Source organism: Sitodiplosis mosellana, unplaced genomic scaffold (assembly GCF_009176505.1).
Source record: "Sitodiplosis mosellana isolate CC-2019 unplaced genomic scaffold, AAFC_SMos_1.0 Smas_scaffold_12, whole genome shotgun sequence".
Lineage (NCBI taxonomy): Eukaryota > Metazoa > Arthropoda > Insecta > Diptera > Cecidomyiidae > Sitodiplosis > Sitodiplosis mosellana.
In genome coordinates, this window is record NW_022595254.1 from 345,477 (window position 1) to 358,939 (window position 13,463).

The 13,463-nt window shown below is 36.9% G+C and overlaps 3 protein-coding genes across 4 annotated transcripts; all 3 read right to left on the bottom strand.

Moving 5' to 3' along the window:
* Window positions 1–3,426, bottom strand: LOC129567668 (transferrin). The gene is made up of 10 exons (XM_055444784.1): window positions 3,182–3,426; window positions 2,568–2,679; window positions 2,359–2,417; window positions 2,203–2,283; window positions 1,838–2,116; window positions 1,618–1,775; window positions 1,160–1,527; window positions 955–1,072; window positions 723–883; window positions 1–641 (listed from the first exon to the last, which is right to left on the bottom strand). Exons 1-10 carry the CDS (start codon window positions 3,351–3,353, stop codon window positions 128–130), a joined length of 2,022 nt encoding a protein of 673 aa, XP_055300759.1. The 5' UTR covers window positions 3,354–3,426; the 3' UTR covers window positions 1–127.
* Window positions 3,427–4,440: 1,014 nt separating this feature from the next.
* LOC129567672 (ubiquitin carboxyl-terminal hydrolase 30 homolog) lies at window positions 4,441–7,870 on the bottom strand. Its single transcript, XM_055444789.1, has 7 exons — window positions 7,546–7,870; window positions 7,271–7,453; window positions 7,032–7,201; window positions 6,264–6,905; window positions 6,057–6,197; window positions 5,766–5,983; window positions 4,441–5,620 (listed from the first exon to the last, which is right to left on the bottom strand). The coding sequence occupies exons 1-7, from the start codon at window positions 7,628–7,630 to the stop codon at window positions 5,503–5,505; spliced, it is 1,557 nt and encodes a 518-aa protein (XP_055300764.1). The 5' UTR covers window positions 7,631–7,870; the 3' UTR covers window positions 4,441–5,502.
* A 119-nt stretch (window positions 7,871–7,989) lies between these two features.
* On the bottom strand, window positions 7,990–10,412 carry LOC129567675 (casein kinase I-like). 2 transcript variants are annotated; one of them, XM_055444795.1, is made up of 4 exons: window positions 9,448–10,411; window positions 9,109–9,380; window positions 8,323–9,002; window positions 7,990–8,219 (listed from the first exon to the last, which is right to left on the bottom strand). In XM_055444795.1, the coding sequence occupies exons 2-4, from the start codon at window positions 9,331–9,333 to the stop codon at window positions 8,123–8,125; spliced, it is 1,002 nt and encodes a 333-aa protein (XP_055300770.1). In that variant the 5' UTR covers window positions 9,334–9,380; window positions 9,448–10,411; the 3' UTR covers window positions 7,990–8,122. The 2 variants fall into 2 exon arrangements, with proteins under 2 accessions (XP_055300770.1, XP_055300771.1); XM_055444796.1 differs by having other exon boundaries at window positions 9,109–10,412.
* Window positions 10,413–13,463: the final 3,051 nt, after the last annotated feature.

The following is a 13,463-nucleotide window of genomic DNA, read 5'->3' on the forward strand; positions in this document are numbered from 1 at the left end:
TTTCATTCATTTGTTTATTTTGAGTAAAAGGTTTGTATTTCTTGAACAGTAAATGTGACGTGAAAGCAGTCGATTATTGATTCACTTGTTATTCATCGATTTAAAATGCATTGAAAATGGTTTAAATTTAATCCCAGCATCGAATGTTCGTAAACATTGTTTCCTCATCTCCATCATAGTTAAAAAATGATTCGGTCAGATTTATTGAGTCTACGGTGATGAGAGATTTAGCATTGTCGCTGAATAAAACGTCCCGTTTTCCCGGTTCAAATTCGCCGAACATTTCAAACACATCAACAAGACTGCCGTCTTTGCCAAACTTATCGGACAGAGCGGAAAACGCGTGTTTGATGCCATCCTGTTCGAAACTGGCCAGTGTGTTTCGGACATAGACTGTAAGAGGTGGAGTAGCATCGTATCTACAATTACTAACATCCAATTGATCCAAAACGATTGGTCGTCGTATGCCACGACAAATGAATTCCTCCGAATCGATATTTAATTCCGTACTTGACTGATTGAATCGAACAACACGAACGGGAGACTCATCGATTGTGAAACCTGAACACTTTTCATGTCCGCGTTGATAATTGAAATTTAATGCTGCATCACGGCTTTTCTCATCATTTGGATCGAATTTTCTGTTAAAATATTTACGTGGAAAATCAATAAACAATTATGAATATTCAATTTGGTGAAGGTCAAAGAATGAATGCACGTACATTGGTGTGTTGGCAAGTAAATCATTGCTTAAGTCCTTTTTGACAATAACAAAATAATGGTCATCACTTAATTCATGAGCAATCGGAATCAATTGGTTTTCTCGGGCTTTTCGACGATTTCTGATGGTAACAACAGTTGCATCACTTTCACTATTTCGAACCTACGCGAATGAAATAAACAAAAACAATTATTTATTTTGTTTTTCGGCTTTGCTCCGAATTAGACTCTTACGCTTTGAATACAATCCGACGAAAGTACGCATTCGAATTGTGGTCGAATGTCTCGAGAGTAAGCTGCTTTTTGCATCACCGAACATTTTCGCATTTCAACATCGTTACTTGTGCACAGACTGTAAGCAGAAAAAAAAATTCGCACTTAAGTTAAACTCACACCACAAATTGCATGAAATAATATTCATAATGAGATCATCTCATACCGGATTTTTTGTTCAAATGGTCCTTCACGTTCAATTACGTCTTTGTATTGGGCTCTCGTTAAATGATCGCCAGGAAAAACCTGTTTTTCTTTCGCTACAACCACATTCTTTTCATTAATCCACAATTTTGTTGCGCTTGCCTTATCGCTAGACGTTTTCCCTTGTTCGTAGAACTCTTTAACAAGATTTTGGATATGATTTGAACATTGTTTTACACCCAAATTGCCCATATAACCTTGCCAAGGACGCGCAGCCCATGAACATGGCTTATCGGTTACCGCGCGACGAGTACCGTCTTCACACAAATACTCATAATCAGATGGATTCGCCTGTGGCTGCGTCTTTGAGGCACGATTGTTGATTGGCAACTGAAAGATTATGTCGATTTTTGGGAATCAGGTAAAAATTAAAAGAATCCGGTCAAAAATTAAAAGATAAATGGTTTGAACTGCACTCACTGCAAAGAATTTTCGAACATAAATCACTTTCGTAAAAGCGACGTCGCCGCCTTTTTCAACTAAGCATCGGATAGCTCCTTCATAACCACTATACTTGTCGGGATAGTTACATTTCTCCGGATCTTCGCACAATGCACACAAATTCGAAAAACGTTTTTCTAACAAATGAAATAATGAAATTCAATGTACATTCACGTCAAAGAACACAACAATTTCTTACTGTACAATCGATTGATTTCTTCATTTGGCGAGTATGTGCCCACCAAACACGATTCACTGAAAAGCTCCGATAAACCCTTCAGCTCCCTCTCAAGCGATGGCAAGTATTGATTTGATGATAATTTGAAAATGTCGTGTTTTCTCAGTTTTGTTATCGGTATTTTGTATCCAACATTGCGTCCATATCCAGTATGACACGATTTTTTTCCACGTAAATCCGTTAAACTTTTGATACTCGAGTTTTTGTGCACTAGCATAATGCCCTCGTAACGGAATTCAGCTACGAAAAGTTGAAAATGTTTTAAGTTTTTTATTTTTCACAATTTCTCATCGTTTTCTATTCATTTTTTTTTTGATTCAATTTACCATCTGGTTCTTCGATCGTTCGAATCTCGGAAAAGACGGAAAAATCGTCGTTATCAATCTGAAAGGCAACGTACATATCCTCTGGATCAAGAGAAGGTTACAAACTGATATTAGAAAAATTATTTTTTTAATAATGGCCATTCATTTTTCTAATACCTGGATCCACAGCCATAAAATCGGCCTCACTATGTTCCAACTTTTCTAAACACTCCATCCTATTGACGAGTTTATTGACAAACAAGGTATTATTTGTAAGATTTGTTCATGAAAAAACAAGGTAGTATTTGAGGTATTAATAGAATGCTATTCAATTATGCGCATTGAGAGAATCATCATCCTCAAGAAACATTCGCTAAAATAATTACCGATCACGAGCTGGTACACATTTAATTGTCAAACCATCCTTAAGTTTATTATTCGCCAAAGCTTCACATGCATTGAGGATGCCATGAGGCACGCACATCTTGAAATTTTTATCTAAAAATTGGTTAGGTTACAATTAACACTATGTACTAGAGTGGTCCAAAAAAAAGATGGTCGAAGAAAAAAAGTGCCGTCCAGTTTCGAAAAATATACCTCAAAAAAATAGGTTTTGTCCAAAAAAACGATATGGGTACCATATAAAATTCCGTGCCAAGTCCCATATCAAAATTTTCATGACAGCGATTTCGGAAGTCATTTTAGATCGCAACATTTCGACCGATTCCATTATTCCAGCCAATTTTCCGCAAAAACTGTTGATGGGGTTTTGCTTGGCTCGTCATCAAGACATCAGCCCTTGAAAAGGCATTTTGGGCCAGTTACAGTATAAAATGAACGAAAAAATGGCCATTTATTTTATATGGTACCCATATCGTTTTTTTGGACAAAACCTTTTTTTTTTAGGTATATTTTTCGAAACTGGACGGCACTTTTTTTCTTCGACCATCTTTTTTTTTGGACCACTCTACTATGTACTGTATTGCAAGTTGAAATTTACATCGTGAGGAAGCACAAGGATCATCTGAGGCAAAAGTCGAAGTAGCCATCCAGAGCACAAGCAAAACAATGCACTTAAACTGCGTCATGTTTAACCTTCGATAAGAATAAAAAAAACTACTTCGATGAGAACAAGGTGAGAAGAATATAATGAAAAAATTTAAACTTGTCATCCAGACTCATCGACCGAACGAATAAAACTGAGAGAGCTAAGAATAATTGCTTGGCTTTTATAAGCTCAACAGAGAAGTGGTCAGTTATTTTATTATCGGTTTTTATAGAATCGAACACGAATGAATCCAAAGTAATATGCAAATCAGCGAGATTTGTTTATGTTATTTCTTGTGCTGCGACTTTTTCCATTTGTATTGTAGCGGTTTATTTGTGCCTTCAGAAGTAATTTATCGAAATAGAAGTGATAAGTTCTTGTCTACAGATATCACGTATTCAATACGCCTTCATACCTAATATCGATGCTTTTCCAGAGGCGAAATGACTGTTTAACGATTGGAGTACGTGACACACACACGTATCAACATTTCTTCGAACATTCGATTCAACCAATACCAATAACCCAGCATAATCTTCACGCTTTAATTTCTGGAAATTTTATACTGATATGCATTTGTTTTAATAATAATTTCATTTTCCTTGGACGATTTAGATATTGCAACTTTTAACCCAGATAAAGAATAAGATCATTTTTTGACTGTTGATTGTGGCACTTGGTTCATCAATTACGAACGGATTATAATCGGCTTAGACGTAATCTTAAATATGCGACGTAGAAAAAATAACTCTTTTGTGAATGACTGACTGTGGCATTGCCCCTGAAAAAGAGCTAGTTGTGAAGAATTGCTCAAAACTCTTTGATGATTGCTTCAAAATAAATCTTTTTTTGCAAGGTATTCTTAATCGAATAAAAAACCATTGCTCCCACGACGAGTTAAAAGTTTCTATAAATACAAGCAAGTATAAAAAACCATCCCAGCTATCTCCACTGTCCATAAATGAAGAAAGAAAAAAGCAGCTGAAGCTCAGTTGCGAAATAATCACTGAATCGAATTAGTATTCTGACAGGTTGATGGTATTGATTTGCATAATTAATGGGATTTCTTGAAATCGCTTCCCTTTTGTTTTGTTTTGTCTTGTCCGAATCGAATTTGTAGTATTGCGATTGAATGTGTAACGTGTTCCCCGGTATGCTTCAATAAAAACCGGCTTGGGAAACCCATTCAACACACATGAAGAACATTTCAATTGTAATTGCTATAATATTTTTTATTGTTTTCTTCCAGTTTTTATTTGTCAACAACAAAAGAAGAAAAAAAATGCTCAATGATTTGCTGACATATTAATCTACACTTATCATTCTACAGCACAAATTTAATTAAATTCACAAATTCAAGAGAAAAATAATGCGCTAACTCTGTTGTTTCACCTTTTAGGGAGTACAAATCGTGCCAAAAGACATGCCATTTGCAAAAGCACTCCATTTAACATTTTGCTCGCTCTAAGCATTACATTGAAATTTAATGCAACAACTAATTTCCAAACACGTACTCTTTTATCCGAACCGAAAAAAAATATTGCCAACCAAATGTTTCGTAAACATTGTTCACTAATTCTCACAAATTCAAATTTTAGAAGGAAAATAGCGATAAAATATAGTATTTTTGAATCGATTATCGATAATTTTTATCACCTTATTTGCTGCTGTCTATTTGTTTTGATTAATTCCATTCATACGTGTTTTAAAATGCAACGTCTTGATAGTTTTAATGATTTATGTACACAACAATGAAGAAGTGAATAAATTGGATGTGTTAAATATAATCTCTCTCTTTTAGTTTCAACAACTTAATCAGAAAATGTATCTTTAAAAAAATTACAAACTATAATTTATTTCCTCTTGTTTCTTTTCTTCCATTTCACTTGAAAGTCAACACTTTCAGTTGCTGTCAGAATCAGTGTATGTAGGTAAAATAATTTTGGATTAAGTGATATCACGTATATATGATTAATTCAAAAATAAAGTCATTGCGAACAATTCAATTCGGAAAATAAATCGTGATAAATCCATTTTGGTTTGTCTGTCTTATATCGTTTCACTATGTCGCTCATCGGGTGTTGACTCTAGCCAAAATTCCAAGTTTTGTGTCCAATGACTTTCGATACCTTAAAAAATACAATTACAATCTCATGTCGTGGTGTTATATTCTACTGAATATATATGCCTATGCTGTATGCATTTTTTTGAAACAATTATTTGATTTTGAATCGATATTGTGCTGGTGTTGTTGATTTCCTTTTTGCTTTGATTTAGATTGCTTGGCGCGATGGCCCTGTGCCACGGTCATAGAATAGCATATACGCCGACACAGTCAGCACTTCATCGATAGTGACTTCTTTTACAATGGTGTCTGACGTGTAGTACCATCTGAAATAGAAGAAAAGCACACGTTTTAGTTTTAGTTTCCATTTCTTCTCGTATTTTCTCACTCCACTTCTTCCATTTTCTTCTCATTTGCTCAACACAAATAGGATATAATCTTTATATGATTAGGCGTATGCTCATTGCTCACCTGTGTGAATTTCTAAGTGCTCCACGTCTGTACGTAATGAAGTGTCCGCCATTAGCTTCACCCGTGTGTACCACAACAGCCAACAGTCGATACAAATTGCGCGGAAACATGCCGCCAAAGTTGTACGTGCTAAATGAGTCATTCGCTGACAAACCAGCGGTATTCAATTGCAGACTAGATGAAAGCAATGACATTGTTGAGCCCCAGGGTGTGCTTGTCTGCAAAGAAAAAAATCAAGAAGTTCAATCAAAACCTGTTCAGTTCTACAATGAGTGGGTTCCAGTTACGTACCTGACTCAAACTTGGTTGAATAAAACTATATGGCGCCATTGAAAGACTCTCTGGGAAATGCACAACATCTTGTCTCTTGCAGATTTGTCCGGTAGGTAACCAAGTATTTCGTGAAATATGAATGCACAAACATGCGGGTAACTGTAGGGAAAATCACATTTTTGTTAGCCACTTTGCACTCACGAATGGAAAAGATGTTTAATTTACCTTTGCAAAGGTGACCGATTTGGTGTGGCTGCATGTTTCGTTGCATGACTCACAGGTAACATCGGTTAGATTCTCTGATGCAACATATTCGCTGAGTAGATGGCCAAGACTGAGGCCGATATTTTTATTTTCTGGCAATGGCAATGAAATGCTATCGAATTTATCGTAACGCACAACCGATTTGTATCCACAGCCCGTACAGATCATTTGACTACTTTGAGCACCTCGGAATGGATGAGGAATTTGAATTTGAGCCTGTTCACCGTAAACAGATACTCGATTTGGGCCACGGTTTAATCGTTCAAGTGATCGATATGTAAGAGATCCACGTTTGCTGCCCACGTCCCCATTCTGTTGGATCGACCGGGAACGACTCTTTCGCATCTCTGGCATTACCATGGGCGATGCGATTATGTTGTCGAGCATTGCATTGTCAGGCAGTTCATCGTCGAGATCATTGCATACAGATTGTGGCGAATCTGGGGTGTGCGCCTCGGAGCGAACATTTCGCATCAATCCAGTGGCTTCGTCGTATTCGGCTCTTGCAAAATCGGACAACAGAGCACTTGACGGTCGTGGCGGTGGTAGCAAACGTTCAAGTTGTATTGTTCCATCACCCAATGCATCAGATAAACATCCGATCTAGTGACAGAAATTACGAAAGAAAGTTTAGAGTTGTATAACATGATGTCAAAAAAGTTCAGAATTTATCATTCAAATGAAATGTTTCAGTTCCACTCGAAAATACATCGTTTGACTGTCACTTACTTTTTTTGGTCTGATTGCTTCCTCTTCCAATGATGACAGAATAACGTGCAATAATTCATGTGCGTCGTGTTCATCGGGTGGAATCACCCAGCCTAAAGCGTGAAGTGCTCGCAATACAGCACCTGGTGAATAAGGATCTGCTCGCAAGGTGGGATGTGTTCCATTTACCACTGCAAAATTGCAAACAAAAACCATGAAGCTTTCGATTCACAGTCAAACCCATAGATTTGATGACATACCTTCCAAAGTACTCAGCAATGATCCAATCAGACTCTTTTTGTCTGATGCTCCATGCAGTTGAAGCCATGCGATGAATTGTGGGCAGGCAGCTAGCGCTTGAAGCAGAGTATTTAGGAAACAAGTTCGTCCGAAATTGTGCAAACCAGCGATTTGACCACGTCTCTGTCGCAACCGTGACGCACCTTTATGAATGAACAAAATATGAAAATCAATTAATCGATGAATTGAAGTGGCAAATTTTTAAATTTTCCATTGCTCATCATTGGCTAAAAACCTGAAGGTCCCCAAAAAACAAATGCAGCCGTCCCAAGTACAGCTGCAGTCACTCCTGCTGCCATTAAAATCTTCTCTCCTTCCATGTCACACAGTTTCTACACTAAAATTTACATACAAATTCCAATGTGATTCGATTTTACATCCTTTGTGAACGATGGAAATTCCCTAAATCATCAAATTTCTTTTTTCCTTCTTCCAATTTTTTTACGTTTCTTCGATCTAGTCAATATTTTTCTTCTTTTTTTTCCACTGTCAACACGAACTGATGAAATGATGTGTGAGTTTGACGCGCGCGCACTACGCACATCACACAGATGAAAACATAGACAATTTAAATGTCAAAACAAAGCAATGAGTCCGTTCAATGCAATGAAATTAAGGAGAAATTGAAGTATGACTTTTTAAATATGTTGTATGTTCGATAGTTGAAACATTTCACGTATTTATCGTTATAAATTTTTCGGTAAAATTTATTGCAAATATACATTTTGTAAAATGGTAATGTAATGTGTGTGTATGTTGTTGTACTAAAATTCGATTCGTTTTGAACAGTGGTTCTTTCCTTCATCTTCAATTTAATGTGGTTTTTTTTTGTTCTTCTTCTCATTCGCATCCATCACTCTCCAGTCGTACATCCAGTCTTTGACGTACAAATTCCTCTCCATCTGACCTCTGCAGAGAAAAAAAATCAAAGCAATTTGATTCTGTTATTTATGTTTCTTCCATTGCGATTATCTTTTTTTCTCTCTCATATGTTTGAATAAAATGTATTTACCCCAGAAGTCTACGTAAATAGCCATAGCTTGGAGTTTCATCAAAGTCTAATTTGCGACAGTAGCTGATGAATTGTTGGAATTCATGCGGCAGTCCGGTGCACAATTCGGTCGGATTGGTGGACATTTTAATCTCGAGAATTCGTTCTTTTCGTTGTTTCGGTGTCATTCCGTTTGAGCCTACCTTTGGTACGTGTTGCCAGGGCAATCGAGTCTTGAGGAAATAAATTAAAATGTAACCCAACGACTCCAGATCGTCCTTTCTCGATGTTGTGTATTGCTGTTGTGCGCTAATCGATGCATAACGTGCCGTTCCCGTAAATGACTGCAATTTCATTCGTTTCACGTGCTCCACCTTCATATTCTCGTCGACGTGACAGAAGCGACGTGCCAAACCAAAATCAATCAAATAAATCTCCGGCCCATTTTCCGAATCAATCACAAAATTGTCCGGCTTGAGATCACGGTGCAAATGACACATTTGATGCATATATTCGACGCGTCGAATCATCTTTTCGCCCAACATCAACACGGTCTTTAAACTGAATTTGCGTCGACAATGATTGAATAGTTTTTCCAATGACGGTCCCAGCAGCTCCATAACCAAATAGTCATAGTCGTCCGTTGATCCGTCGCAAATCATTTTTGGAATGCCGATTCCGCCGTTAATAATCCGATAGACCTGCGGAAATGAAACAGAATCAATTTGGATTTTTTTTTCTAAACAGAACTACAACAAATTGCCAATTTCATGGAACAAGCAAGAGAATAAAAAACAGAATGCATACACGGTACTCATTTTTCAGCTGTGAATGCGAACTTTGACGATCTTCAAATTTGATTGCAACACGTTTGCCATTGCTGTTGTCATATGCCTCGTACACATCACCGAATGATCCTTTTCCAATTTGTCGTCCAACCAAAAACCGCTTCTCAATCAATTGATTTTGCAGATTTGCCGACGGGTCCGTCAACGATGTTCTCTCATTCGTTCTATCTCGCCGTGCCAACATTATCCGTTCGAATCAAGAACCGAATCCCACAACTTGATTTTAATTTCCTAAATTTTACGAGAAAAAAAATCACTTTTCCGAACAATTTTTATCACAAGATTTAAATAAATTTACTGTCTCAAAAACCACAACGAAAAAATGAATGTGTCCATTTAGGCTAGGTTCATTGCAATAAAATCACATGTTCGCCGATTTGCAGAAGAAATCTCGCCGATGATGTTGGTAGTGTTCAATAGCTCCGTTATAAAATTCGACAGAGCATTGATGAGCAATATTCTACGCACAAACACAATCACAGCCAGAAAAACATCGGCTGCAGTGTATCACACCATACACTGCGCGCTGTGCCACCAGCTACTAAAGCTGAGTGAGACGACGCATTCGACATTTAAGAGAAATGAAAAGAATGAACGAATATTTCTGTAGCTATGCCATAAACAACGACCGAATTGTGTTTGTGTAATGAAATTGGACACGCGTAAATATGCTGTGACACTAACATTTCTCTTTGTATTTTTCGTTCCTGTGTTTATGTTTTTTTTTTGAGGATAGAATGAGAAAAGAAATATCAACGAATTGAATTGTTGAAGTGAGACAAAACACCACTTGAAATCGTCTACTTTCGGTATGAACCGTGTTTTGTGTGTTCGGCAATGGTTTGGTCATAAGCAATTCCTTTGTGATTGAGTGGTCGTAGTACGTTTGTGTGAAAGAAATCCAGATGATTTTTGTTTTTTATGTTTGTAATGCTCAGTTTGGCATGCAATTAGCCCAAAACATCCCATTATAACAAATTCGCTAAGGTTGCATTTTTCTCGTGCTCAATGAGATAATGAAATGGTTGAATATGCATCGACATTCAACAACCAGATTCAATACAAATTCATCCTCGCGATATTTATTTTCCCTCAAATGTTTCTCCTGCCGTTGAATTTTTCTTTTTTAGGCTCCAAAAAATGCATCTTATTTTGCGCGAACTTTTTGAAATTATTAAAAAAGAGCAAGGCAAATTTTCAACCGGAAAATGATGTGCATGTTATTTCTATCAAGATTTCAAATTGGTCGAGGTATATTCACACAGACGAATCAAGCCGTGTACACTGTACAATGCATATGAGCTATACTACGTCAATTTAACAACAAATTGATTCTCATTGCAATTGGCATCTGAATCTTTTGAATAATTTATTTGCATTCACATTTTTTTTTTCATGCAGAAAGCATATTTGAACATTTAATTAACCATTGCAGAAGATTTACACGTATGCTATGATACTAATAATGGAGCTCACAGTCTAAATAACAACAGAATAGGCTTCTTTTGAAATGCACTGCATATTTTGAGATTGATTTGTGATGTGATTTGTTGAAAATAAGCAAATTTTGAAAGTATTAACGAATAGGTGAATAAAAATCGCAAAATAGCAAACACGCTAAGATATAAATTACAAATTGGTCCACAAAAAACTCAAAACTTCATCAAATGAATAGGTGAATTGTATAATGATCAGGAAATGAAATTGATTCAATGTATGTTGATTGACAGTGTCACTGAAGACAGCACTCGAATGTAGATGCGAAAAGATATTGCGGTAAAAAAGTATATGTTTAAGAAACTATATCTTTTAAACAACAAGCAAATCTAATCAAAAATGCGAATTTTGAGATGGAACCATTTATGATAAAGAACGTGAGGCAAAATTGAAAATTCTGACGTGTGCGGATAAGTACAGCTAGGGTGTTCAGGTTTGGGGAGTCAAATAAGAATATATGATTTCTACGTAGATTTCGGCCCAAAAAATCGGAATCAAACAATAAATCGTCCTTCATTGCTAATAAATTTGGAATTTCACCGAAATATAACCGTTTTTATGTGTTAGTACTAATTGACTCTTTGTAGCTCAAATTGTCTAATGTTCTAAAAATTGGCAATATGAACCGATCCTTATGACATTTGACATTCACTTCAGCAGTTTTCGAAATGTCACAGACGCCGCATCATTCATTCCGAGAAAACATACAGCGTTGTGAACACCAAGTCAACAAATTGAAACTCTTACATTTTATCTTACAATTTAAACTGGAAATTTACGCTGCAATTTAATTTATCTACGATTTTGCTGGTATTTCATTTCGTATTATTTTCGATTTACGTGCGTTTTGTATCGATTTGATCCGGAGTTCACATTGAATTCAATTCGCCAAAGTGTGAGTAAACTTGATCATTTCAATATCTTCTTCTTTTTGTGGAATTCATTTTAAAAACGTAATATAAGCATTTATGACGTGAAATATATTGAACATATCAACAGTAATATTAGATTCCATGAAAAAAAAAGTAATGAATTTCACAATAATTCTGCAGTACATAGTTCTGTTACGTGTGATGGTGAAATACGTGTGATGGTGAAATTCATTTTATGCAATGAATTGAGTCCATTGTTCGGAGAAGAGAAACAGTTAATCGATTACTGTTCGAACTCAAATTGAATCAATGCCATTGTTATCAAACCGAAGTCATTTTTGTGTGTCTCATTCTGTTGTCATTTTCAAACTAAATCGAATTTAAGTTTCAATATTATTCGTTTTCAAACTAAATCGAATGTGTGTTTTTTTTCTTTCAGTAGGACAATGGCGAATCGTTTCAAGCCATCAATACCAGCGGAGGGAGAGACGAAAGATGAAATTACGACGATCAAATGTGCGCTAAAGACAATCATTCGCCCACAATACCAGCAAGCATTGATGAGCAAAATAACGGATCTGAGTTTGCAAGCCACTTCCATTTGTGTTTTGGGCTCATTGCTGTTCTTGTTTGAGGTGCAAAAGGCGTTCGAATATAGGCGTCGAGAACAATAATTTCGCATTGTTTGGTGGAAGTGGAGAAGATAAGATCAAACTCTGCTTTGAACAAGTGCTATGGCACAACAATCAGCCACCAAAACCGAGGTCAAGGTATAAACCAAGAGGAGAAAAGCCACGAGGACCACGAGCAGAGCTGCCACGTATCGATCCTGAATTCAAGGCAATTGTCGAAGGTCTTGACGACTATCATCGTATCGATTGGCCCAACAACAAAGATTTCTGCAATGGCCTTAAGCATTTGACCAATCAGTACACAGATAACGTCGTCACCAATCTTGAAACGCATGCTAACAAACACATCACCCAGTACTTGAAACTGAAGGTTTTCCAATGGAACTCAGACGTAGGAGATGATGCAGAGAAAATTTTGCCAAGTGACATCGCAAGTGTTGTGAATCTGATCATCAAACAAAAAGACATCAAAGTGCCAATTCGCGATCCAAACAAACTCGAACGGTGTAGCGTGTTGTATGACATGGTGAACGACCTGAATGTGTTCCCAGATATCGATCTGCATGACCTCACGACTGGCAAACAACATTGGTTTAAGGCCATGCCAATGTACCTATCTATGCAGCGCGAGATAGAAGAGTACAATTCGGAGTGGCCACATCAGCGCCGACCCAAACGTAAGAAAAGAAAGCGAAAAAAGACAAAAGGAAAATGGAAACGCAAGCGCAGCCAAATGCTCGACAACCCAGATTTTCGGCCATTGATTCGAAATTTAGTAGTGGTGCCGATGTGTGATTTCCGGCGTACGCACTTCAGAATCGATTGTTCATCCATGCACCAGGTGTTGTCTTCGCAAAAATTGCTACCGAAAGTGGAAATCGAGAATAAAAAAGGAACAACAAGCACGAAAACGATTCAACAAAAGGATTTCAATCATTCGAGAGATTATTGGTGGAATCAGTATTTTTACATGCGAAAAATTCGACGATTCGTGCGTGCCAAAAAGCAGTTTGACTATTCCATAAACACCGATGGAATCTCTGTGTCTCTCCAGTACTCGGCCAAAAAGAAGACAGCCAACAAAGAAATCGACCAAAAATCTCGCATCATTCAGAAGATTGAGGATGGCACAATCAAAAATTTTTCGGGCGTTGATACAGGTGTGCGAAGTTGGAATACCACAACAACACACGACATTGAAACTGGCAAAGAAGTAAGTTTTGTATACATTTGAATAAGTTGTGTGTATTTTAATAGAAAATGCTCAAGTGCCAAAACTCAATAACTATACCTTTTTTTCTATTTATTTTTTC

Bases quoted from the DNA above. Each gene is read 5' to 3' on its own strand.
- LOC129567672 (XM_055444789.1), bottom strand. From the start codon at position 7,630: ATGGAAGGAGAGAAGATTTTAATGGCAGCAGGAGTGACTGCAGCTGTA. The intron at 7,202-7,270 runs GTATGTCATCAA...GCAATTTTGCAG, and splicing joins ATTGCTGAGTACTTTGGAAG to TGGTAAATGGAACACATCCC. The intron at 6,198-6,263 runs GTAAATTAAACA...TTTTCCCTACAG, and splicing joins AATCGGTCACCTTTGCAAAG to TTACCCGCATGTTTGTGCAT.
- LOC129567675 (XM_055444796.1), bottom strand. From the start codon at position 9,333: ATGTTGGCACGGCGAGATAGAACGAATGAGAGAACATCGTTGACGGAC. The intron at 9,003-9,108 runs GTATGCATTCTG...TCATTTCCGCAG, and splicing joins AGCTGAAAAATGAGTACCGT to GTCTATCGGATTATTAACGG. The intron at 8,220-8,322 runs GTAAATACATTT...TTTTCTCTGCAG, and splicing joins TATTTACGTAGACTTCTGGG to AGGTCAGATGGAGAGGAATT.
- LOC129567668 (XM_055444784.1), bottom strand. From the start codon at position 3,353: ATGACAAGTTTAAATTTTTTCATTATATTCTTCTCACCTTGTTCTCAT. The intron at 1,776-1,837 runs GTAAGAAATTGT...TTCATTTGTTAG, and splicing joins AGAAATCAATCGATTGTACA to AAAAACGTTTTTCGAATTTG. The intron at 1,073-1,159 runs GTATGAGATGAT...TTCTGCTTACAG, and splicing joins CCATTTGAACAAAAAATCCG to TCTGTGCACAAGTAACGATG.